Raw genomic sequence first — 26,017 nt, forward strand, 5'->3', positions numbered from 1 at the left:
ATCTTTTTTTGTTTTTCGATCTGCTGTTTTTAAAGATTAAAATCTCTGTAAAACCTAAAAATGTCTTAAAATTTGCTGAAAATGCAACAAATCCTCTAGTTTAAAATTATTTGAAGTAACCTGCTCCAACAGATGTTCGATTCATTTAGCCGACAAAATTTGGAGGAGCATTTTTAACAGAAGACTGAAATAACTGTGCAAAATTTCTTCCAAGAAAAGTGTTTAAAGGCTGGTGCAAAATGGGAAGCAAATTCTAAACAATTTTGGCTTTTTTTTTTTTTTTCTTTTTGGAAACAAAAACCGCTCTGTCTGAGAATAGCAATCATTGGGGTGGTGCTCTAGGGGAGGAGGAACTCTTTCATCTTTTCCTGCGGCAGGTGCGTTTGTGTTCGGCATGCCAGTGCTCCTGCTGACACTTGATGGAGCAGTAGGAAGTGTTCCAGCAGCAGTGGTACATGGCCTCCTCTTCACAGTTGTAGCACTGGGGAGAACAAGTGAGATGGGATTATCCCCCTGGCAGGATCCCTCCTCACCAGCATTCCCCCACCCCTGCCACACCAGCACCGGCAGAGCAATGCTCCCTTTATTTATGCCTGGGGGCATCCAAGCGTTTTTCACACGTGCTGAGTGAAGCAGCAATCTTCAGCAAATCCACAAAATGCTTTCGTATTTTCCAGAGTCTGGATTATTGCTTTTCCAAAAACCATCTCCCACTTAGGAAAACTCATCTCTCGGAATGGGGACTGACATTTTTCAGGCACGCAGCGCAGGAAGCATCTTTTACCCTACATTTGTGTAATAGCACCCTGATCTATGTCTTAAAAGCTACAATAAATCAACAGGTGCTGCTGGCACGAGCAGGCTCTGCTCAGGCTTGAAAAACAGTGTTTGAGGTTTCTTTATAAGCCTGACCTGTCCAGAGATTGTTGGGGAAGATCCTTTGGGTCTAGCAAATGTCAAAAGTCACAACACTAACATCCCAGGAGACAAGAATTATTGGTTTGTTGTAGCCCATCTGGGGTCAGCCTGTAAGGACACTGCTGTCACTGGGGTTTGCTGACTGGCAGTCAGCACTGCCACCTCCTGAAGGGAAAACCTTGTGCTCCATCAGTGCTACTGAGCAGATCAAAAAAGTGTTTTTTCCTCCAAGTCTTAGACAAACCGACGAAGGCCTGTCATACACAGGTTGGCTACCTGGGCTCTTGCCCTTTGTCGTGCCTGCCAGCGCTGCACAAAACTCCTGAAAGAAAGATGCTGCACAGCCCATGATTTATGCGGAATTATTTAGTTCTGGAGAAAGTTGCAGCAAAGATGATTTGTACCTTGGAACACAGAGAACACCCCCAGCTTTCTGATAGCTGGAAGAGCTACTTGGAAAATAACCCTGTGGCCTCTGGGGAGCTAAAAAAGGGAAGACAACATGCTGGTCAGCACCACAGGTGGCCATCAAGGAGGTACAGCACCCACACAGTGCCCTGTCTGCAGGAAAGTTTATGCCCTTTAGGCAGTGCTGCAGAAGCATTAACTCTCATTTTGACAAAACTCCATAAAGTAAGGTGGCATTGCTGTTTAAGGTACCATTTATATTCTACATCCTGGAGAGTCAGCTTCTAATGACCGCAAATTTGTCTTTCTGAATTTGGTCTGCTCAAAATCAGGAAGCATCTTTAGGAATCCAGTCTGAAATGTTGATTGCATGATGTGGAACAGGGGGAGGGATATCACACAGTCTGTGCAGGCTGCTATCAAACCACAAAATAACACACAATTTACTTTTTATGTCCTGTCTAGCTACAGCTTTGGTAATAAAACAGAGAATTACAAAGGAAACAAACCAAACTGCTTCAAAAGAAAAACCACAACAACCCACACTACTGAAAGACAGATCCAAGAAAGCCAACATTTACATTGGCTAAACTGATAACCATTTATTTACATCAGCAATAAAGGGACTGCCCTAGCTGTGTGAGAAGGGAACCTCTCCGTTTTCCTTGCATAATTTAGCTCCTGGGAAGTTTATTTGTAAAAATGTCTGCAAACAAGTGTCCTCTCGAGAGCTGTTTTCCTGGTTTTTCATGTTGCTGGCTGCCCACAAGCCTGTGGGAACTATTAGGATCATCTGCTGGAAAGGTGCAGGGAACAGCTGTGGCTCTCCATTATGTACAGCATGGGCCTCAGCCCAGAGTCCAAATTCACATCTGCTGGTTTGGAGAGATCAAAAAATGCTACGACAGGAGAGGACAACTGATCAGTGGGTCCTGCACTTCCCTTTACATATGCTGGCCATAAGTGTGGGATGTAAATCTCCACTTACAGTGTCATCTGTGCTGGTACCAGCACATGTGGCACTGGAGGCAAAATGCCAGCTGGCCTCAGGCCTCCCCTTTTCTTTGTATTTTCCTCTTTCTAAATGTTATCAATCACTTGGGGTTTTGTTTCAGGCAGTACACATCACAGACAATGCTCATTCACTTAAAGACCACCTGTTGGAAGTTAAAATAAATATATGTGTAAATAAATTTGAAAGAGAAAAAAGTTAAAAGCTGTCTATGGAAACGACCTATGCACCAATTTAAATTAGTCTTATACACAAATAAAAGAACTTGGAGAAACTAAACCAGAAACATTGTCACGACCAGCACTCCAGCCTGAACCCTGGAGCCACGGAGCTGCATAATCTCATTATTGTTACTGCTGCCTTTACACTTCTTCCTTTTGTTTGCTATTTACTTGAGGTATCTATATTAAACCCAAATTTTCTGAAGGTATAAAAAAGAAATTGGACTAAGCCAATTGTGAACAGCTAGAGAAAGAGGAACTGTTATTCTTTAACTATGCATTAGTCTTCTAATGGCTGGAAGTACATCTCGTGTCCCTGTATACCACCAACAAAATGATCCCTTTATCCCAACTGGACTTGTTTTGAAGGTATGAGAAAAAGACAAATACAGTATGAATAATAGCAGCTATATTCCCAAGCACAGCCATCAGCATTACACAAAACCAGAGGTCTCTGCTCCTAATTAAAAAGCAAAGCCACCAAAACTCATTTAGTATGTGTGTTAATTACATGAGATTTTTTGGTGAGGAGGTATCATTATAATAGCAGCATACAAGTGCAGTACTACACACCAGGGACTGTCATTAGTACCACTGAAGGAAGAATCACTGGGGAGTTGTGTAATTGGACCAAGTCCAGCTGCCTGGGGCTGTGTGTTGGCAGGCAGATCCATCAGCTTGAATGCAGAGGTTTATCCTGACCCTCCTTCTCCTGCCACATGCAAACCAGCTGCCTGCATGATGCCTTCATTTAGGGTGGTGATTGACAGATAGTTTGAGGCCACAGAAGCAGGCAAGATTGTCACATACTCTTTCTATCTTCTGATTGTTTTGCTCAGTAGAGAAGCTTTATGCTCTCATTAATAAATTCAGTGACGTGGTACCAGGGCATTTTTTGATTAGTCTGAAGGATATAGTAAAGGCACATTGGAACAGATAACTCCAGTCAGTCTCTTGGAAATTTTACTTTCCAAACTATCAAAAAGCAGCTAGAGCTAAGAGTCCAGCCTCACAATGATGTTATTGTGCCCGAGTTACTGTATGTCAGCTGAATGGTGACAATGGTTCACATGTGTGCTCTTCACTTCTGACACAACAGAGGTGATTTGACATATTCTGTAGGGGGCAAAGGCAATTCCATTTCCCTCCCAGTGCCACAGATGAGCACATGCACACAGGCACCAGCAGCTGGTGACACACTGAACACAGTAACTCAATCACTTCAGTCAGAAATAACTTCTCTGGTCTGCAGAAACAGGTATTGACAGAGACCCAAGCACTGCACCATCATAACACCCACAGTAAAACCTCTGTGAGGAACAGAAATGAAGACTCTACAGGAGCAGTTGAAGCAATTCTTGTCTTTCCAAACTCAAAACTGTGATAGTCAGTCACTGACTGCCTCGCCTGAGTATTTTTTCCACTCTTCTCCAGAGCAGAGTTTTCCCTGCAGGGACCATTGTTTCATGTAAGCACAGGGACTAATGAGGCTGAGCAGCAGCAAAACAGCCTTTTACAGGAGAAGGAAATGGGGCTGCAGGGGGTGGCAGGTGACAGATCCCTTAGCTTGTGCCATCTCCTGGAGGCTCCTGTTCCTTAACAGCCCCACAAGTGCTACAATCTTGTGCCCACCCTCCTGTGTGTTACAGGCGACTGTCACAGTGCTGTGGGACTTCCTCAGTGATGGCTTTTGCTCCCCTGTTCTGTGACAATTAGCACAGAAATAGCAGAGTTTGTGTGCCAGGTCCCAGCTCCTGAGCAGAGGGGTTTCCACCTGCACTCTGCTCCTGGCAAGCAGCACAGTTTATGGTCCTTGCAGTGTTTGGCTAGGTGCTGTACAGCCATGTGGGAGGACACACTCCAGCCTGAGAAAACACCAGCCACAGTCCAAATAAAACCAGGGAAAAGTTTGTAGCATGCAACAGAACAAGAAGTTAGATGTCTATTTTCACTTTTCTAGAGGGCACACCAACATGGTTTTTGTAGCTGATGCTGCAGTTGCACTTAAGGACCAAACAAGAGAGGAATACATTTCAGAATGTCATGTCCTAAATATAAAGGAATATAAAACAGGTGTAGAAAAAGCAAGAGAGGAAAAGGCCAAAAGGATATCACTAATAGCCTTATTAGCAGGGGAATCCAAATTGATGCAGCCAGATATTGTACCCTCTGAGGTCTCAAGATCAAAGGAGTGTGAACATAATGCAAAACATGTCTTATACAGCGTAAAACTGCATTTAGAAAAAAATATTTTTGATACTAACATCTGATTGGACTTGAGAAGATGTTGCTGTTAGTACTAACAAATTAAGATGGGAAGTAATCAAAACACCAAGTTGAAATTTGGAAAAGATTTGAAACAGTAATATGAAGGAGAAAGCCTTCATGCTGAAAGACTAGTGAAAGAGCAGTGCAGTTAAAAGCAAGGAAGAAATCCCCATCAACTGCCTGCAGGATGCATTATACATTTCCACTTACTCTCTTGTGATAAATTTTTGACACTTACCCACTGCTTCTTCTTGGTCTGGGAAATCAGTTGCTTGTGCTGACCTGCTAGTTTCTTAATTTCTTCTAAAAACTCTTCTTTGCACTTCTCCTTCACCTGCTTGCACTTTCTGTCCATCTCTCCTTGTGCGTTGGCCACAGCTTTGTTTACAGCCTGCCTTTTCTCTTCTTCCATCTCCGTGCGCAGCTGCCAAAGACAGTCAGCAAAACAAGTCAAGGGACAGCTATTGGAATTAGTGTTATTTACATCTCTACTCTTTAAACCTCTATTAATGATGAGGGTGGAGGTCACCCAATTAGAGATTTCTTCTATTTAGGAAATAAAAAATTGCTCAATTAGAGATATAGCAAAATCAGATTTAATCAAAATAAAAATATCACTGTATTTCTACTCTGCTAGGTATCTACAATAACAGCTAAATAAGTTCTATGTATATTTGCTCAATGATCAGTTTATAAATTTATTAATTTCTCTTTAAAAAAGATTTTGTTTTTTCCAAATCTACAACTGCATATAAATATACAGCAAGTGCACAATAGAAAATACAAAATAGAACATCCCTGAGTTCATTAAGAGGTATTTATTTATTTTAGTATTCATTGTCAGTGAGGTTCTTTTGCCCTTGCTCTGGTACCTAAACATTTGGTGTCTTAATCCTACAGGATTAACACTTGAACTCCCCAAGTTCATTTCACAGTCCTTCATCCAGAAGGAAATTCATCTTATCTTAAGACAGGTACTTAAGAGAGGTCAGACAAATCATCCTCCAAACTGCCCTGCTCTCTCTAGCCAAAGGTGACCAGGTCAAGCTTAGGCATTGAATTTTAAACAGGTTATTATTAGATAAGAAAATTAAAACAAATTTCAGTGACCCTATTTGAACTTTAGGTCAGAAGATGGACAAAAGAAGAATTATTTATGATTAGCAGTTAAACAATGACATTGTTTAGAATCACACTTAACAATGGAGAGAAAGGCTTTGGAACCAGATACTCATAAATGAACAGTTAGTTTCAGTTTTGGATCACAAACTGATATCACTGGACAAGAATCAAAAAAAGCCATGAGTTTTCTGTTTAAAGTAGGTTTGTTGGTATAGAAATGGTCTAAAAAAGCAATAATGGAGACTATTCTTGTGTGGTCTCTTTGGAAAAGGTTTTTTATTCATTTTGGTAAGAGGGGTTATTACAAAAATAGAAAAGAATGTGAAAAAATCCCCAAAATCTCCTCTCCACAACCCAGGGTAGGTGGTGTTCAACAAGTGTTACCTTTTCCACTGCCTCTCGCACGACTCTCTCAGTTTCTCTTTTGTGATCAGCTTTCATCCTGTCCTTGAAATCATTAAAGATTTTGGTGTATTTGTCATGGCACATGTTCTGACACACTCCATCATTACTGGTCTGGGTGCTCCGATGCAGCATTTTTGGAGAAGAGGCACTTAACTTCTTGGTCTGAGTTGAGACTGAAACTTTTTCAATGGGCTGAGGCATTGTGGGAATTTCCTGGCTTGAACTTACTGCTTCAGTTTCAGGTTCTGGCTCCTGCAGAGAAAGAACAAACTTGTAAATCACATAGCAAAATAGAACAAGTCAACCTGTTCACTTTTCAGTTCCCCCTGAAGAAAAAATATTACTTGAGTAATATCAGTGTAATTAATGTGAAAGGTGTCTGATGAAGACCTGTAGTGCTAATGGGATGTGGGGTCCCTGTGGAAAACCACCTTGAGAGTGGGCAGGCTCTTGGGTCAGGCTTTTCTGACTTCAGCCAGCCTCAATTCCCCAAAAGTATGAAAACCACAGAGGCTGGGCTGACTCCTTGGGATTACTAGAGGTTTGCTTGAGATATTTCTCCCCCACAATATTCTGCCTAAGCTGTATGTAGTTGCATGGCCAAAGCTCCTGAATTGTTTTGGCAAACTCTGGGCTTACTCTGACCCAACAGGCTGCCCCGGAGTCTGTGATATTCCACTGACTCCATAGAAGTGCTGCAAAGATTGATCAGTACTTCAAAGGTCCTTTGAAGATGAAAGGCTAATGAGAGTCTACGTCTTGCTTCCAATAATATGGAACTAGACTTGATGACCACAGAAGCTCTGTATAATTACACAATTATCAAGAAAGAAGTCCCTGTTACTGTAGTGTACTGTACTGAATTTAGCTGCCTGTGTTATTACAATGTAACACCAATTGCTCCTGCTCTTTAAAACAGATTGAAGTTATATTCCTGGAAATGTTTATTGCTATTTGAAGTGTCTGAAGACATAAACAATTTTTTTTTATTAAAGTTACATGTTTTAATGCTCATTTAGCAGTGTAGAGACAAAGCCTTGCTCAGGACTGGACTTTGTGCCTGTCTGTGATGAGGCATTGCTCACACCATTCAAAAGGCTGTGCATTCCCTTTTGCCATCAATTACTCTCTGAGAGGTCACTGTGATTGACTTCTGGATCACTGATCAGAGCTAAGAAGGCAGATGCTAAGACATAAATATATGAAGCAAATGACAGCATTTGCTTGACAGAAAACACAGTAAGAATGGCGAGACATCCTCCTGTAATTTCCCTATCTCGCACTCAAACCAAGTTTGTGCCCCAGGGAGCAGAGACTGTGTCACTGCCTCCATCCACGACGCTGCCTCCCGCAGGATCAGGTACAAGGGGAGGCGCTGCCCGGGAATGAGGGGGGGCCGTGTCCCTGTTCCAGCCACCACAGAGAGCTCTGCTGCTACAGCACCCGCAGCCTCCTCTGCGCTGGCATCCCGAGTCCTCTGGCAGGAACACACACACATATGTGCAAATGTTTCTCAGCGTTCCTCGGCAGCTGGAACGAGGCCAGGAAAAGTCCTTGCGGCTCGGAAAGAGATTTATGGCTCTCTCTGTAAGTGCCCCCTTGTGTACACGCTCAATAACGCAGCCCTCGGTTCCCTGATCCTGAAAGCGGGATACACAGGGAAACCCGCAGGCAAAGTGGGTGAGGTAGTTCATAAACTTCATAGGCACGACTGCACTTCCTAATTTCTGCTGTTTATGGGCTTACTGATATCCTGAATTTGTTATTTGTGTAAGTATTTGTATTTTGTATAAGTATTTGTTATTTTTAAGAAATATTGTAAGCCGGCTTGCTTTATTCATGATACAGGATATTCCCACGATGACACGCATTACTTGCACGTGGGAGGCACAATTACACTTGTTAGCAAGGAGTACCACGCTGTGGGGCTGGAACTTCCAAGGCTAATACTGTAACATCACTAAAAGGTGACTGAAATTGAAGGAGTGTCTATTAAAATTTCAGACTTTTTGTACTTTGCTATCTCTATAAACACAGTAATTGAGGTTACTCACTTCTTTCTTGAGTTCCATACTCTGGTTACGTCGTCCTTTCTTTGCTCTTGGTTCCTGAGTAACCTTCAGCTGTGAACATTAAGAAAAGCATATTGAATCAACCCAAAAAAACAGTTAAAGTAAGTGATTTTCATTGTAACATGACCAATGTGCCTTTTATTTGTGATTATTTGCAATTATTTAGGGTATCAAATAGAAACATTAATTAAATGTTCTTAAATGAGAAGTGCACACAATAAAATGTTTACATTATCACTGATGACTATGACTGCATGAAGGAACAAAATTAAAGAACAAGTTCTAGCATTCAACATGCACTTGCTAAAATACTCTTAACCATTCCTTTCTTCATTGCACACACAAGTTCAAACATTTGTTTTCTCAGATATTCCGATATCAGTGACCCATACTTAGATCTTGCTGGATGCCAGAAAGCAGCAGTGATTACAAAGAGAATATAAGTATGTAAATATGGTAAGATCATCCAGACTGGATTATTACTGGAGGGATATGGAACTTTATGCTTTAGAATAAAAGTCAGTCTCACAGTAGAAACAAGAATGAGATCTAAGTGGATGGTAATTATTTTGCAGTGTTTGTAGAGAAGTTCTTTCGCCTGCTTTTGAAGCATGCAGTACTAGCTAGTCTTAGTAAGAGGATATTGCAGACTACAGCAGAACAGTGAGTTTGATGGCTACTCCTGTGTTCCTGTATCTGAGAAACCAGTAAAACAGGTATAAGCATTAGCCAAGTCAAAGATGAATAGTTGGAATTGAAGAGAAAATATGTAAATGGACACTTCAGACTCTGTGACTGACACTTATGAAAAAAATGGGAAAATACCAGTTATCTTTTATTTGTGACCATTTTCCTGTTTTACCACAGGCTGTTGTATGACTGCACACAAGACTTGAAACAAAGGGGCTACAAAGGGTTAGCTAAACAAACCAGGGTAAAAAGCCCTAAAACCACTTTGATAAGGAACAACCTTCCACCACAACATAGAGTTTTATAAACTTTTTCATTCCAGATTGAGTGATAGACCTGTTTGACAAAAGGACAAAGGAAGACGGTGAAAATATACTGATTTTTTTTGAATACAGACTTGGAGAAAGGATAGGGGTTTTAAATGAGGAAAGATGTTGCCAGGGAAAGGGCTGCCAAAAATAGGGAGAAGCATCCTGTAAACTATGAAAAGTAGTGGATATATAACACCCTTTTGGACAATGAATGATTAGTTAAGATCAGCTCTGATAAGGGAATTTCCATGTGGAAATGCAAAGTTTTGGATCTTGGCCATTTGTGCTCTTTATTAAAACAATGTGATTTTTCTTGTTATGCAGAATTATTTTTAATGCCTTTAATCAGTTGCTGGTCACACGGTCCTCAAGTGCAGTGTTTGCACCTAACTTCAGTTGGACCTGCTGAAAATGTCATGGCTGGTGTTCCTTGTGGATCTGAAGGCAGAATAGAGCTCCAAGTGAACATACTCCAACTGTGAAAAGGCTGAGCAGCTACAGGGCTGTCCTTGACAGGGCTCCAAGAAGGCAGTGTTGCAGTCCATCTGATATCTGTGACATTTGACTCAAACATTCCTATTTAACTTTAGAAATCTTGATCTGTCTCATCAAGGTGCTGTACGTGACAAACACTTTGAAACTTCACAAAGGTCATCCAAGAAACTGAGGAAAGAGGAAAATCCAAATTCTTGCTATTACTGATAGCAAGATAGGGATATAAGTGAGATAGGGAGGACAAGTGATAGGGAGAATAAGTCTTTGAACCCTCTTGTCCTCACAACCTGCAGACAGAGCACAAGGCTAATTAACAGCACATTAATCAAAACCACAATGACTTTGTACTCCTTAATGAATTGCCCCAATTGCTAATATTGTAGCAGCACTCACTTGCTCATTGCTAGTGGAAGAGATGCTCGACTCTGCCTCCTCTTCCCCTTTGTCCTCATTCTTTGATTTCCAGAATCTCCCCTCACGAAGAAAACGCTGGTGCAGCTCCAGTTCATCACAGGCCTTCTTCCAGCCCATGCTGCGCTTCACGTGCAGCCGGTGGATGTTAACTGTGATGTCTTGAATGTTTTCAGAGGGGATCCAGGCCCTTGTGAATACACAGAACAGACAGTTCAGAAACATTAAACACAGATGAAGGATCTCAACCTGAGAAACTGACTTCAAAAGCAGTTTTTCACAATGGCCGATCACTGACAATTCATTTTTGATTTTCTTTTTTAACTCAACACATTTGAAAAAAAATGGACTGCATGCTGTTAGACATTTTTGTTATTATAAATACTTGTTAGCTGTTGATGCTATGGCTTAAAGTCTCTCTCATTTTTGGTGAGCCACAAACATTCCCCAGCACCTTCTCTTATCCGTCTCTTGCTAAATGCCCTGACTCAGACACAGAAACATTTTTTTACTGGAGGTTCATATGTTAATCCAATTTAGCTCCTGACCTCTTCCCTAAAACTGTCAAGGAATGAACCAACTCCTCGCCTTGAATAGAGACATTTTGTGTCCTGGGCCCCTGTCTATGAGGACTGAACTTCCATGGAGACTGTCATGCTTGTTTGGACTGAATTTATGCCAGTGACATGGTTCCAAAGTTACTTTGTCCACTTAAATGTGCTCAGAGAATCCTCAGAGAGTTAGATAGGCAGGTCTTGAATTTTGAAAGGTTATACCAAGCACCAGGCAACACTGGACAGTGGATATAGAGTCACTGCCATGCACATCTGCCTAGCAGATTAAATACTCAACAAATGACATGTTTGTGAAAAGACTATTGATTCTTCCAATATAAATTTAATGAGTAAAGACAAAGAAACAATATAAATACAAATAAACTGTATTCATTAACAGATTCAAGGTAAAAGCATTCTGTGACAGAGGCACCAGTAAAGAACTTGCTTTATAACTATTAGAAAGTCTTGGTAGCTCATATAAAAAGTGAAAAGATGTCATATACTGTGCAAGTTACATGAAAGCAATTTATATAAACAGTTAACTAATACACTGTTACTGAATTGTCTAGGCCCTTTTGGGATGCACCAAAATATACCATCTCCCAACAACCATGAATTAATTTAGAGATGTCTCTTCTCCTCACATTATAGGCATATAAATAAAACAGTAAAATAATCCAAACCAGTACATTCACTGTCACACTGCTACAAACCTCCCAAATGCTGAACAACCAGCTGGAGAGAGAACCAAAAGCTGATCTCTAAGAGACAACTTTCCAGTGTAAAGAGGGATTCTCTGAAATTGCAAACTGGCTCCCAGCAGGAGGCCTGTCAATGTTCTAGCAGTGAGACACAAACATTTGTGATATATATCATGGTACTAAACCACAAAATTGTAGTGCCTCAGCTCAAATGAGAAGTTGCCTGAAGTCAATACTGCTGATAGAAGGAGTACATTTCTGTCCAATTTTCACCTTGGCCTGGATTAGAAGACTGCTACACATTTGAAGAAACAGCTTAAGTTCACTGACTGTCTTTAATTAAAATGGCATTAAGGAACATCCTTCTGGCAACTGAGGAAAGAGAACCTCTGAGCCACTGAATTTGGACACTTCAGATGTGTTAGACTGAAATTTAAGTTTTCTGAAACAATTATAGCAAAGTATTCAGTATTTCTAATGCTGGCAACAAGCTGAGCCAGGATTTACAACATGACAGATGAGATAAATTCTTTTAATATTGTTTGTAAAAAACAGCACATGGAATTAATAAATTACCTTTGGTGGTGATGGCCAAAAAAGCGAACATCAACTTGATTGTCCTCTTTCTGCATGACTTTGGCTGGCCAAAACCCAAAGCCTTTCATTTTGGCCCAAACCAACTCATGATTAGGTATCTAGAAAAAGAAGTTGTATTTGTTAGTGGATATGAAATCTTATATTGCTATCTCCCAAAAATATTCTGCTGCAATACTATGCTAGTACCTTAAGAGTATAGTTACTGTTTGTTTCTAGTGCTATTTTCATTTTTATCTTCTTACAATTCCTTGTGAGATACATTGCTTGGATCAACTTAAAAAAAAACCCAAAACTGCAAAGTCTAAAAAGGGCATAATTGTCTATTGAAAAGAGAGATCTTAAGCAGCCTAAAAATTAACTTGTCTTTCTAGCTTCATTCAGGAGCAAAGTTTTAGTTCTGTAAGCTCCTTATTTTCTCGTGAAACTGTTGTAACTGGCTGTTACCCAAGTTTTATAACCTATATTGTTACAGCTTTGAACTCCAATCAACACTTCACTTGTGTAAAATATCCAGGCTTACAGAGTCTTAGCCATGCTTTTGAAACAAGCCCTGTGAAATGGAATATTCAATGCATTAATGACACCAAAACTGCAGGCTTTCATACAGAAAAGCAAACAAATAAAAATCTGTGTCAGCAACATACACAAGGATAGCAGAACCAATTGTCAGGTCGTGCATTTGACAAATAGAAACAGTTCTTGCAAAGCTGCAGTTCATCCAGCTGAAAAACAAACAAAAAAAAAAGGTAAATAAGCAAAAAAAAAATCCTATTTATGTGATTTCAGTATCATACCTCTCCCTTAAGTAGTAAAATTTTTCAGCCCTGCTTGCTAATTTGGTGGAGTCTGTCCATGCAAACTAAAGGTGTGAAACTGAGGTGGGCTGTGAGAGGCTGAAAGACAACCTGAAGAAACATTATTCATGTTTCAGAAAACCCAGGCAGAGGGAGAAGACTAACTGACATATTAATGATCTATTATAGATGAAATGCAAAGAACAGTTCTTAAATTCATCAAATATTTAAAGAACATTGTGAAAGAAGTAATTCAACTGTACAAAAGGAGAAAGTGTGCCACCAGCTCCTCAGTTGTATTTTTTGGTCTCCCCTGAATATGGAGAAATGCTTTAATGACAATTACAGAATTTAGTAAGAATCTCACCTCAGATTCAGTTTATATTAGTAAGTACAATTATTTCTAGTCCAAATCTATATTGCTTATTTTCAAAACTAAAATTTGAATATCAGTATTTTTCAAATTATAATCTAGTTGCAAAAAAAACCCAAAAAACCCCAATAACAAAACCCGAAAGAACCAACAAACCAACAACAAAAACCTAAAGAAAAAGTAAAAGGAATTCTGAATCAGCTGCTGGACTGTCTGGAGGAAATTTATAATTCAGTTTCACACAATTTTTATTTTGTAATATGAAGAATAATTTCTTAGGTTTTGAAATGAAAATGAAGTATCGTGGTTACCTCTTGGTTGCTTGGTGGTACTTACTTCATGGCAGGTGTCTTTGTAAAGCATCCTTGCTATATCAGCTTGTTCACTGTCCGCTATAAATTAAAAATAGATTATGTAAACAATCACAGTATGACCACAGTGCTCACAAAGATTCGCAGCTGTCATTGCTGCCACATTCATGCTATAATTGTCGTGCTTAAGAAGAAAAAACATAATTTAATCACTTGGACAGGCCTTCCATTTAAAATTTTCTAACAATCATTTCAATATTCGTTTTCTGTGTCATATTTATATTCCACAATACCGCTTTTACACTGAACAATGCAAGTACACATCTGAGGAGGAGCAGCAGCAGGGAGACACAGTTGCTCTTATTATGGGTTCAGTTCCTTTCTCTGCTTGTGTCTTAATGGCACAATGCAGTTGTCCTAAAACATCTCTCTGTTCTGTGCTCTGTGTGATGCTTCACAGACTGTTTATCACTGAGTCTCCCTTTACACCCCTGTATTCCTCTCTTGGCATATTCACATCTCTCCCCACCAGCCACAGTGTGGATCTCCTGCATTCAGACTGACAGTGGCCATGTCTGCAGGGGAGAACCACATCCTTCCTGAGATGGTGGCTCTGGAAAACAGGACCTGGCTACAGCTTTTGGACATGGTGGTGGTGTTTTTTGACTTCCAATCATTTACTCTTTACCTTCCCAGTGCCTGGCAGCTTCTCTGATGGCTGTACCTCCACACTGCACCAGCAGCACACTCCTGATGTGGATGTAGCTACATTTGCTGTCACAATATGGCAGATATTGCCCAAAAGTAAAAGAAATATGTCTGTAGTTTCTAATGACACAGCACAGCAAACCCTACCCTACCCTAAGAAAATATTGTATATTGGCAAACATCTGCAGTATAGACTGACCTAGGACTTTGCTGAAGAAGAAGCAGGATGGAAAATGCGTAATTCTCACTAAGAGGCTTAGCCAGGGAGGATGAAAATAGTTCTGTAGCAGGTGGGTCAAAAAAGACCCTAAAAAGTCCTCATGCACTTTGATTTTTAAGGGCTTGCAAATTACTTCGTTCACACTTAAGACTAATTAATACCAAATCCATCCTGGACTTGTGAGTTTCCTACAAATAAAGACAAATCAAACAAGGCAAGAAGTAAATGTAGTATTTTACCTCCATAGAAAATCACTGTGTTGTGTAGAAGCAGTTGAGCATCTGCTTTGAACTCCTCATAACTCCTGTACTTTCCTTCATTTACTTTCTACACAAAAGAAAACACAAGGCTGTGAGAAAACTCTTCAAAGTGCTCTACCTGCTTTATGCAGAGAAGCTTTCACAGAAGTCTACATTATGCAGATCAGACATTGCTTTTCCTGCATACAAAAAGACTACTTACAACTCTCTAGCATGGTTTGTTAGTACCTGAGCACTGGCTGCCCTTTATGCAATGCCCAGAAGTAAAATAGATCCTTTAATACTTGACCAAGTTTAAAAAAGATTTTCCTGATTGGAACAGTAGCTGCAGCATAAGGTGTGACCCAGAATATTTGTTCAAACTATGTTCCCTGAGGTGAACATTTTGTACCTTAAAATATCAGCTAGTTTCAAATCAATGTTGACTGCCTTTCAGGACTGAGCTTCCAGGATCTTCACTTGACAGTCTGTGTTATCTGATGAAAGCTGGTTGTCCCAGTCTTCCAAACTCATAAAAAATGCCTACATGGAGCCATGCAATTCATTTTCTTAGTATGGCTTTGTCCAATGGGGAATGCAGCATTTTCAGATGGGCTCTCTCAAGAACATCTGTGACAATTCCAATCATCAAACAAAACAACATCAGCTTGTAGAATGCTACCAAAGCCAAATGACCTTCTATGGAAGCAGAAGAAGTTGACAGAGTAAAAGGAAGGCCTGACCTATTTTCAGGCTCAACCAGTGTTGCCAGCACTTCCAGACAGGCAGCAGTGCTGGTCTCCAAAACTGTCAGTGAAGCTATTGTTTATTTGTGCATTTTAATAATAAAAAAAAAGGCTCTTCACATCTGTGCTTGTAAAGGGCAAGATATACCACAGCACTGCCTACAATCCAGTTGCAGGACCGAGTAAAGATGAATACGCTGTTTATTATGCTCATGTGCAGTTGATTTATATGAGTCATGATCAGACCATTGGCTCAGAAAAAAGGGACAATATATTTATTAGTACTTTATATTTGGAACAATTAATGCAAAACAGATGTTTTGGGTGAGTCTGGTTTTTCATGATCAACAAAGTGATTGGTTCTTTATGAATCATTCAGATGTTTATAAAGCTGACACCCACACAAGGGCATAATGACTGAAATCAGAATATGGTCAAAAACATTGGGCCAGAGAAGCACACACAGGCACTTGAGTCTATATTCATTGATTCAGCTAAACAGTAATTTCTGTGAAGATTTTAGCTACCTGTAGATACTAGTGTAACCTTAGTACAAAAGGAATTGAAGACACTCTGTGTCTGAAAACTAGGCACCACTGAAAATGGTTTTATTCAATTACCTATTTATGAGGAAAATTTTGACATGCTAAGCTTCCATATCTAATGCTGGATACAATACTGAAATACTGATCATAAAGAGAATTAAAGAGGATTAGGACTTTGTAGACTTTCACTATTAAAAGACACCAAAACCAGTGTGGAAGTTAGAAAGCAAGTCACTCTACCTCCTGTATAGTAGGAACATCAACAGCTGAGTGCACCAGCCTTCGATACATTGGGTGTTTGTTGTCCTTCCCTTTCTTGTTTAGATCTATAGCCTGAAAGGACCATGAGACAGTGTTTGTTACTGCATTTAGAATCTGCTTAAAACACATAAAAGAGGATTAGAAAATGCAATAGTTTGGAATATTTCAGCTGGGGACTACACAAGGGCAAACTGGGGATCCACAACCCATGGGATTAGGTGTGTCCAAACCTGAAAAGTGTTCATGTCAGAGGAGCCACAGGCCCATGGCACAGCCTGGTGACACTGATCCGAACCTCAGGGCCTGGTCAGTGTACGAAAACACACATAGTGCTTGTGACAGGAGAAATAAAAAGCACCCTCCTGTAGCCCTCCTTCCTGCACAGCCACAGGGCAACCACAATGATCCTGGGCAGTGCAGCAGGGACTGAGCAATGCTCCCTGCTCACACTCACCCGCTCCTTCATCCGGGACACGATGAAGCGCAGGTATGTGCTCATCTCTTGTTTACTTGTGTTTTTCTTCTTGATACTCTGCCAAAGAAAAAGAGCATCATATTAGGATTTTAAACTTGACTTCAAAATCCAGCCAATAAACATTTCCTCTGCATTAACACTTGATTTGAGAAGGTAACTTTCAATCACATAAAACACTATTTCTTACGGAAAATATTTTCTAAGAAATTAGTAACACTAACACACCACTACCACCATATCTGTTACTTTGAATTATGTCTGGGCTGAGAACTTCAGCTACAGAAAAATTGCAAGTTCTATTTCCACTTGTATCCATAATAGTTTGTCAAAACCTCTCATAAAAAAGTGTCTAATTAGAATAAAGCAACGAAGAAAGTCATTTTAGGGAGCAGCTGAAAATTTATTTAATGGTCTTTTTATTAGCAAGGCATTAATAATTTTAGTAAAATAAGAAATAATTTAAAAAATAATATCCTGTACCATCTACAAATTATGTGCTTACTAAGCAAAATGATACCATCTGGGAGGAAGACAAATTGGCTCTAGCCAGTAGAAACTCAGAGCACTTTTTACTGCTCAAGAAACATAGCAGTCTGGGAGCTTTGTGGTTCTTCCTTAACAAAATTTAATCCAGATTCTGGAACACAGATCACTACTTTTTAGCACTTCAGGATCCAGAGTTTTTCCCTCTCATCTCAGACAATCATAGAGACTTACCCCACCCTTCAAAGTATAACCAGGCTAGTGGGAAGCCCTGCATACTGAAAATGTGCTGCTAGAGAGAAGGTGTCTCTGCAAATGCCTGATGTGTCTTACAAAGCAGCCTTTCCAATCCCAGCTCACAGCAGCTGTGCACAGCTCTGCAGAGCTACAACAGCTGCCTGCAAAGTGCTGCCTCCTCCCTGCTTTTACCTACAGCAGCTCTCCCAAACAAAAGCACAGTGAAACAACAGCATGGGTTCCAGGTCTATTACCCTGAAGTGTTTCTGACTGCTCATGTCTCCTGCAAGGCATTCACTCCTCCTCACACCTCCTTGTGCACTGACTGCCAGGCTGAGCTCTCCCCTTCTCATGCCTTATTTCACCACTTGTGTGCAAACTGTGTGGACCAAACTGGCTCAGTTACACCTGCATCCTCAAAATCTGATGGTCTTTAGCAAGATCTACATAATTGTGAAGATGATGGTTGCTTAGCAAACACCAGAAAAAAATGAATCCATGTTCTAATATGTAAATAAAAGAGGCTTAAAAATTATCAGTCACTAGAAGTGTGCTATTTTTCATTCAATTACTTTCTGGACATAGGGCTCACAGACACTGAGTACAGAGCACCTGCTTTTATAAATTTACTTGGCAAGAATAAAATTACACATTAGCACAAAAAAGCTGATAGGATTTGATTGTGTCTCCCCTGTGTTTATATTCCTCCTGCAAGAGACTGAGGACACTGAAAACCACAGGCTGTTCCCCTGTGCTACAGCAAGCAGGCAACCTATACATCTCAGGATTGTACTTACTACCTTTCTTGAAACAGAACTGTACACAGCACTACCTGCAAAGCTGTTCATTTGATTGCTTAACAGCAATTAGAATCACTACAAACTGTGCTGAAATACCAGCTCAGTCACAAACCTACTCAGGCACTGCATGGTGCATAACACCACCACAGCTTCCTCCTGACTGGGAAAAACTCTCTTGTGGGAAGGGCCAGCTCCAGATATTTCTAAACCTACAGCTCCTTTAAGCACTATTTTCATAATATTAATGGTTGCCTGACCTTCCTTCCAAACTCTGGACTGACAGAGAATTTATCCTGCACTACACATTGAATCACATTCGGTATGTTCATGTTTCACTCTTGACTACCAGGAGAAACGTGCATTCTGCTGGAATTCAAATCACCTACTCAGTTTCTCATAAACCAACATTGCCACAGCAAATGAAAACCCAAATGTGCATTAAATTATCTGCATTATGAAACACTGCTGTCATTTTGTCATTCCAGGCACTGGAGTGCTGTGTGCTTGCTAATGACACAGCATTTTAAAAGACTGAAACTTATAAGGACACAATAAAACTCACATGCACTGACTAGTCCTACACCTCTTTTTCTGACATGGCTCTGGAATTTATCATCCTTTGAAAGTATTTCAGAATTCATGTGAACCATTTTTCATGCCCTGCTGGGCAAGAGAGTTTGAAAGAGACTGTTGAGATAGATGGTTTACAGTCTTATCCTTGAGATCGTAAGAAAAGATAGATAGCTGGCTTTGTATAGTTATTGATGTCAGCAATTAATATCATCTTAAGCACCAATGAAAATGGTATAATTAACTTGCCAATTCTGGCAAACTTTAATTTTTCCACTTTTCCTTCAATTCCCTACACTGATTTATTTTAAGAAAAACATGATCTCCATGTTCCTCTACTAAATTTTGAAAGGTAATAAATTTAGGGAATTGGAGCCTATGAGCCAGCAAAATGTCTTTTTATGGCAAGGTTGCTCACCCTTTGTAGAAAGCCAGTTACATTTCAACCACTTCATTCACTTTTCAACAATTAGCCATTTCGGAGGTAGCATTCACAAATTCTTTGGGAGTTATGATGGAAAATGTGTTAGTTTTTAATAAGAAAACCCCTCCTTTGTATTTTGAAGACTTGTAGTGTTCTCAGAGTCATCAACCCAGAGCCACTTAAAGCAAGAAAATAGATAATACTAGATGGGGACTATGATTTGCATAAAATCTATTTATATTGCTCTGACACAAGATAATATACCCACTTTCAGGTCCCCTTTATAGGCAGAGTGATATAGAAGCAAATATAAATGAAAATTAGGTCTTCTAATTTCCTACTTTCAAGAAACAAAAACAATGATAGTGGCAAGATCCACTTTCTTCTCCCTGTCATACTCTACTGGAAAACTTGTTCAAGTTCAACTTTTTTTCAAGGAGACTGCTGAGATTCAATCCAGCCCCCAAAACGTCAGGATCCTTATACTTTTGCACAGCCTATTTGTGGATAAATTATCTTAATATGGGACTGCACCAGGTCTGGCTGGGATGAAATTATTGTTGTCACAGCAGCTCGTGTGGTGCTGTGGTTTAGATTTGTGACCAAAAGAGTGTTGGTAACACATGGATGTTCCAGCTCCTGCTGAGCAGTGCTTGCACAGGGTAAAGGCAGTTTCTCACTCTGCCCCACGGTGAACAGACTGGGGAGTACCCAAGAGGTTGGGAGAAGACACAAGGCAGAAGACCTGAACTAGCCAAAGAGCTATTCCATGCCATGTAACCTCATGCTCAGCAAGAGAAAGGAAGAGGAGGGGGCTTAGGGGGAATTTAGCCAGCTTCAACTCAGGAACTGTCTGGGCACTGATCTGTCCATGAGGGTGGGCAGTGACTGCTCTTGCACCACCTTTGTTTTGTTTTCTTTACAGCTGGGAGTTGAGGCGACATGGAAGTGCATCCCTGTGGTGCTTAGCTGCCTGCTGGGGTTAACCTGCAGCATGGACAAATCCTAAGTTACAGCCCTGCTACAGAGAAATCTGCAAACCTCCTGCTTTGAATCAAGGTAAACTGAAAGACTTGGTCAGGCCAATGTGTTTAGACAGGGGATGACGGAGTGGAGTAATAACCTTCCCAACAGCAATCCTCATGTAGAAGATTAATGAGATTTGGCAGGTGAAAGGCCAAGCCTGCAGCCTAACTCTTTTCTTGTGGGTGCAGGAAATACCTTCCATGAGCCTTATTCTCTGCAGCACATCTGTTTCTTAGAAGCTGGAACCTGAAGGTTACATTGCTCTTTATATTCAATGCTCCAGATTAATTATACTGCCTAGCTCTTCAAGTGGGTAGCAATATACTGCTACTGTGCAGGTGTGACTTATTTAGCAATTCTGACATGCTTATAGTGCAGGACTTCACTGCAAGGCTTTACAAACCACATGAGGCTAGAGAAGTCAGGGGCACTTCACAGAAAAACCCCATCCTGCAGTAGCACCCGGGATGATGGAAGTGACAAACCTCTGCACTCTGAGTTAGCTCTCAACTCCCAGGGTGGCAGTTGTGCTACAATTGCTGCAGTCTTTCATTTGAAGAGAAAAAAATAGGAAAACTCTAAGAAATGCAAGATGTCAGTGCCAGCATTCTGCCTAGCTATAGGCATTTAAATTATATTTGCACCATTTAAAAAGATTTCTGTTTCCCTGTAAACTCCCATTAATGAATATTTTTCCCTTCCTCTCTCACCTGTCCTGTGTATTCACACACCAAAGAGCTGCATTTCAGTTCAGTGATGGATTATGTAAAGGCTGCTCAATGACAGATACATGTTTCTAAGGCATCAGTTGCATTTTCAGAAGCAATTCAGGTTTCAAGGGGTCTGTTTGCAGAGGGGAACTATGAGCATGAGTCTAACATACACTCACCACTGCTCTTTAGAAGCTTCTTGCTTTACACCCTGGCCCTTGGACTTTTTTAGGGTTTAAATTGCCAGAGGAATTTGGTGCTACATATGGAAAGCTTTACTGCTCTGCTGCCCTCTCAAACTTTCAACCCTCAGGTCCTCAGGTTTCCTGTACCATTAAGAAAGGTATGCAGGCACATGGAATGGCTCTCAGAGCAACCAATGTACTGTGTGCCCTAAGCATCACACAGAAAAGCTTCTGCAGGAGCAAAATACGCCCTGAGATTTGCCTCTTTCATGATCAGCTACAGTAAAATTAGACTTTTTAAGGCATCAGGTGCTTTTGGAAATGTTACAGCTGAATCCACAAATTGATTTCTACATGTATGGTGCATTAAGCATTTTCTGAATATGCAGCATCATGTTAATTAAATATGCTTTTATCTGCACAAAGAAGGTGGCAGGAGGCTCTAAGTGGAGGTTACCCAGTTTTCTCACTGCTTGGACAAATTCCTTTAATCTCTATTCAGGATCTCTTATATAATGCCCAGTTCTGTCAGCTCCCTGATTTACTCCAGGGTGCATGGGTGGGACTGTGAGCACCAACACCTCACAAGTGTGGGCTCTGTGCTGCTAAAACTGCTCCTACCCTAGGACTGTCCTTTACCCACCAAACCATGACTATTATTTGTGCGATCACACCAAATACCGTTTTAACAACACGTTTCCCCATCCAGGTCTCAAACTCCTACCATAACACTATGAAATAAGCCAATACAGCGAGATTCTTTCCTCCCTCCTTGTATTTGATATTCACCACCTTGACTGACAGCTGGTACCTACCCCCTGATCTAAGCACTTGAGTAACTTCACTTCAGTAACCTCCATCTTCCTGTGCCTCTAACTTTCCACTGCTTATCATTCTCAGTTGTCATATTTTGTCTGAAGTTGATTGTGAACTCCATAATGGTTTATTTTTATGTACTCTAGGAAATGCTCAGTACAATACCAGAACTCAGAAAAAGCCTATCTACAGAATACTTCCCAGCACAGTATTCAACATCTTAAGCCCTGCAGATTACTTTGGTCTCCTATGTATAAACCCCAGGAATATTGGAGTACCCACTACAATAGGTAAATTGGCTATAAGTCCTTGCAAAGAACATGCATGGAAGAACAATCTCTCATGAGATGATTGTAAAAAAATTTAGCAGTCAAGCAAAACCACATGACTAATTCTTTCCTTCTGTTTCATGAATCAAAATCTACATCTCTGTGACAGATGATATATCAAAATGCTTAATTTTGCCTTCTTCTAATTTTTTTAAAATTTGGATTTTTAGACAAGAAATAATAATAGTCAGTTACGCCAACATGATCAAAATTCTCGTACTCATAATTTTGTACATATCTATTCCCCCTCCAAAAAATTAGTATTTTGGCCGTATTTTTTGTAGTCTTTAGGTACTAAATTAACAGCTGAAGAAAATTAATTGCCTTGTTTTATATAACTGAAGAGAAGCAATAAATGTACAACTTTCCTATATCTTTCAGAGACAGAGGTGACTAACCCTGTCTGGAATGACTATTCCAGAAGTGAAAAATGTAATCTCTAAGCTCATTCAATATTAAGTTTTTCTCTTGTGACTTGTCTACCAGGAATTTTGCTGATAATGCCAATTTATTTCACTTAAGACAATGATTAGTCAACAGTCAGGGAAAAATTTCAATCAGTGCAATGTGGTTTGAATTGAACTTTGTTTGACTTTTGACTCCTGCTGAGAGTTATATAGGGTACAAAAATACTCAGAGTGGTATGATCAATTTGAAAAAAGAAATAAATGAGGAACTGGACATTGTTGTTCATGGATGGAATGGAGAAAAACCACGAGCAGGCAAACACAGTTCAGAACAAGGTTTGAAAGGGATTGTTATAAATGATATGGGAAGAAAATATTTTTTTAAACTATGAACAAATCTTTAGCAATGGCTTTTATAAAACATTTCCAAGTATCCAAGTGTGCAAGATAAAGCTGCACTGGTTGATCAAACTAATACAACCAGCAATTGTGAAATGAAAAATCCAAAGGCTTGCTGACCTTGGCAGCATTACAGAAGCAATCTTTACATAAGAATGAAATGTTCTTAGATTATTTCTCCCAATAGATTATGTTTTAAACATACTTTTACTTCACCTTTGTAAAGAGCTTTGAAATCTCCAAGTGAAAAGTGCCATGTCCAGTTATGGAATTAAATATGAAAATATATGTATCTCTTTGTCCCAGCTATCACTTTTCTTGAAGACACTTATTTACTGCTGATAACACAGTGTAAATCCCCCACTGCCCTTATGCAAGATGGTTAAGCTCTGTTATGCCCTCTGGACACCAGCCAGGCCTCTCTCCACATTATTAGTTTTTTTAATATAGGCCACTTTCTTGCTTTTAAAATGAAATTAGAGCAGTCATTTCCTAGGAGGGTGGGGAGAAAGTAGCAGAATACTGAAGGATGACTACTGACACAAGGATGCTGCCTCCCAGACTTACAGGGACTGTGCAAGCCTCCTTAGCCCAAGTTTGCAGAATTAGGGCTTGAAGTGATTTGAATTAACAACAAGAAAAATAGGAGCTGCTGGCACAGGGGGAGAAAGGATGCCATGGCATTCACAATGGCAATATCCACAAAAATAGGCTGATCATCACCTGAGGCACTAAGCAAGCCAAAGGCCTCTGGGGCAGGAAGTATTTAAGAGCCTCCAAAACCTCTCCTTAATATTTGTATAACAAAAAAGGAACCAATATGCAGAAAGATAGGCAGAGAGCACATGGCTCAAGTTTCACAGGATTTTCTTTTTAAGGTAAACATTTATTTAATATCACTGCCATAAAGGACTTCAAGGCTTCATGATGAAAGTCAAACTGTTCTCAAAGCTGACGTATCAGAGCATATTCCAGCAATGATTCAGCATTTCCACTCTGAGGATATCCATGGTACAAGATAAATGTTATGAAACCACTTCATACACAAGGTGGCATAAACCATCCACATTCTCTACCTTCACCAGGCATCATTTAAAATTCCTGGCAAACGACAGTGAAGACTGGATGCAGTTTACCTAATTTTAACTATTTATAGGAATAATCAATACTTATAATAAGACCCAACAATTATTAAAGAGATTTATTTAAAAATCTGAAAGTAAATCATCTATATATGGTCATAGTTTTTGTTTTTAACAGAGGGACTATTGAGTAGCTAAATTAAATGCTAGCAATTCAATATGGAAAGATACAGTATGTCTTTATTCTTAACAGTTGTTTCCCTGCCACTACTTCCTTTTCATTACTTTCAGCTTCCTTGAGGCAGGCCTGATTTTTTTACTATTTCCCTAAACCCTGAGAGCTCCCTGAGAGCAATCTGCTCTCCTGAGAGCAACCTGAAGCAACAACAACAGGTTTTGTGGAACTCACTCTAAGGTAACAGCAGTCAAAAAGTGCTGTTTTGAAACAAAACACTCCACATGTTTTCAACAACTTCTTCCCCATCCCACAAAGTGCCTGAAACCTTACATTCCTTGCAGCACAGATCATCCTAAGGTCAGTCTGCTGCTCTACAGCTAATCCAAGCTTTTAGCAAAGGAAGTGCCTCTCTCTCTCCAGCAATCCTAGCCAGAGTGGAAGTGGCAGTTTTATGCCTTTTTGTAGCAACAATTTTATCTGAAACATTCATATGCATTATTCCTTCCACAGGAAGGGAGCCTAGCTCTGTAGGAAGCCTAGTGAAGTGCTCCATTTGGGGAGGTGACACAGAGATGACAACAGCAGCAGGTATTTGGCTGATTCAAGGCTAGGTACCAGTAAGCACCATTCCTGACCAGAATGTTTAATCTTCTAATGACTTGTAGACAACATATCTGCCCATTCTTGGAAAGTATATAAGAAATGCTTTTTGCTACCTCACTGCCATACTCATAAGAATAGCATTTTAAAAGAAAAAGCAACATAGATATGGATGCCATGAGTAAAATCCAGATTGCTCTTTTTGCACCATTACAATCCACATCAGTAAATGAAAAGCAGGATTTAACTCCTTGTTTTTGATACTAGACTCATCAGTTACATGACTGTGGCTTTATAACATAAAATACCATTCCAATAAAATATTAAGAATGCAAGTCATCAAAATACAAAAATGATTCATTAAAATGACATTAGGTAACAACAGTAGCATCTTATACAGCAATTTGTTTACTCTTGTTGAAGGTTCCCACACTTTACTGCACTCAGGTGCACACACTCTGGCACAGGGTACTGTGCAAGTAACACTTGCTGGAATCTTCAAAAATTGCCATCTGCTACATGTACCACATTTTGGTACCTCTGTACAGATGCTCTAGATATGTACCATCGTTTCAATATCCAGTTCTTTACCCAATAACCTGGCCAGACCATCTGGACACCTTCATAAATCTATTAATGAATATCAATCCTCTAATCAGCACATGAAATCTCATAGGTACTCACCCTGCAAACTGGGCACTGCCAGTGACTACTGCTGTCTCTAAGCCTGAACTCATCAGACAAACACTTGGAATGATACACACGAAAACACAGGTCACATATCAACACCTCTCCAGGCAAATGGCATTCAAAACAATACCAGTCATGATTTTCTGTTTCCCAGTCCTACAAAAAATACAAAATATTTTGGTATGACATTCTGTCAAAATCTGCAGGAACTAAGAACAAAA

At 40.0% G+C, this 26,017-nt stretch overlaps 1 protein-coding gene across 5 annotated transcripts in view; it reads right to left on the reverse strand.

Moving 5' to 3' along the window:
* Nucleotides 1-284: 284 nt before the first annotated feature.
* Nucleotides 285-26,017, reverse strand: part of ZMYND11 (zinc finger MYND-type containing 11) — a 102,657-nt gene continuing 76,924 nt past the window's right edge. For 4 of the 5 annotated variants that reach the window (XM_041408421.1, XM_041408418.1, XM_041408419.1 and 1 more), the window contains 12 exons: nucleotides 25,791-25,952; nucleotides 16,840-16,917; nucleotides 16,365-16,457; nucleotides 14,834-14,921; nucleotides 13,692-13,747; nucleotides 12,833-12,910; nucleotides 12,168-12,286; nucleotides 10,316-10,523; nucleotides 8,409-8,477; nucleotides 6,334-6,606; nucleotides 5,066-5,251; nucleotides 285-481 (listed from right to left, as the gene is read on the reverse strand). In XM_041408421.1, the coding sequence (XP_041264355.1) occupies nucleotides 359-481; nucleotides 5,066-5,251; nucleotides 6,334-6,606; nucleotides 8,409-8,477; nucleotides 10,316-10,523; nucleotides 12,168-12,286; nucleotides 12,833-12,910; nucleotides 13,692-13,747; nucleotides 14,834-14,921; nucleotides 16,365-16,457; nucleotides 16,840-16,917; nucleotides 25,791-25,952 (1,533 nt within the window). In that variant the 3' untranslated portion in view covers nucleotides 285-358. The remainder of the gene's footprint in view (nucleotides 482-5,065; nucleotides 5,252-6,333; nucleotides 6,607-8,408; nucleotides 8,478-10,315; nucleotides 10,524-12,167; nucleotides 12,287-12,832; nucleotides 12,911-13,691; nucleotides 13,748-14,833; nucleotides 14,922-16,364; nucleotides 16,458-16,839; nucleotides 16,918-25,790; nucleotides 25,953-26,017) is intronic. The other variant, XM_041408422.1, reaches the window with a different exon arrangement.

Source organism: Onychostruthus taczanowskii, unplaced genomic scaffold (genome assembly GCF_017590055.1).
Source record: "Onychostruthus taczanowskii isolate IOZ18803 unplaced genomic scaffold, ASM1759005v1 scaffold3, whole genome shotgun sequence".
NCBI classification, from domain to species: Eukaryota; Metazoa; Chordata; class Aves; order Passeriformes; family Passeridae; genus Onychostruthus; species Onychostruthus taczanowskii.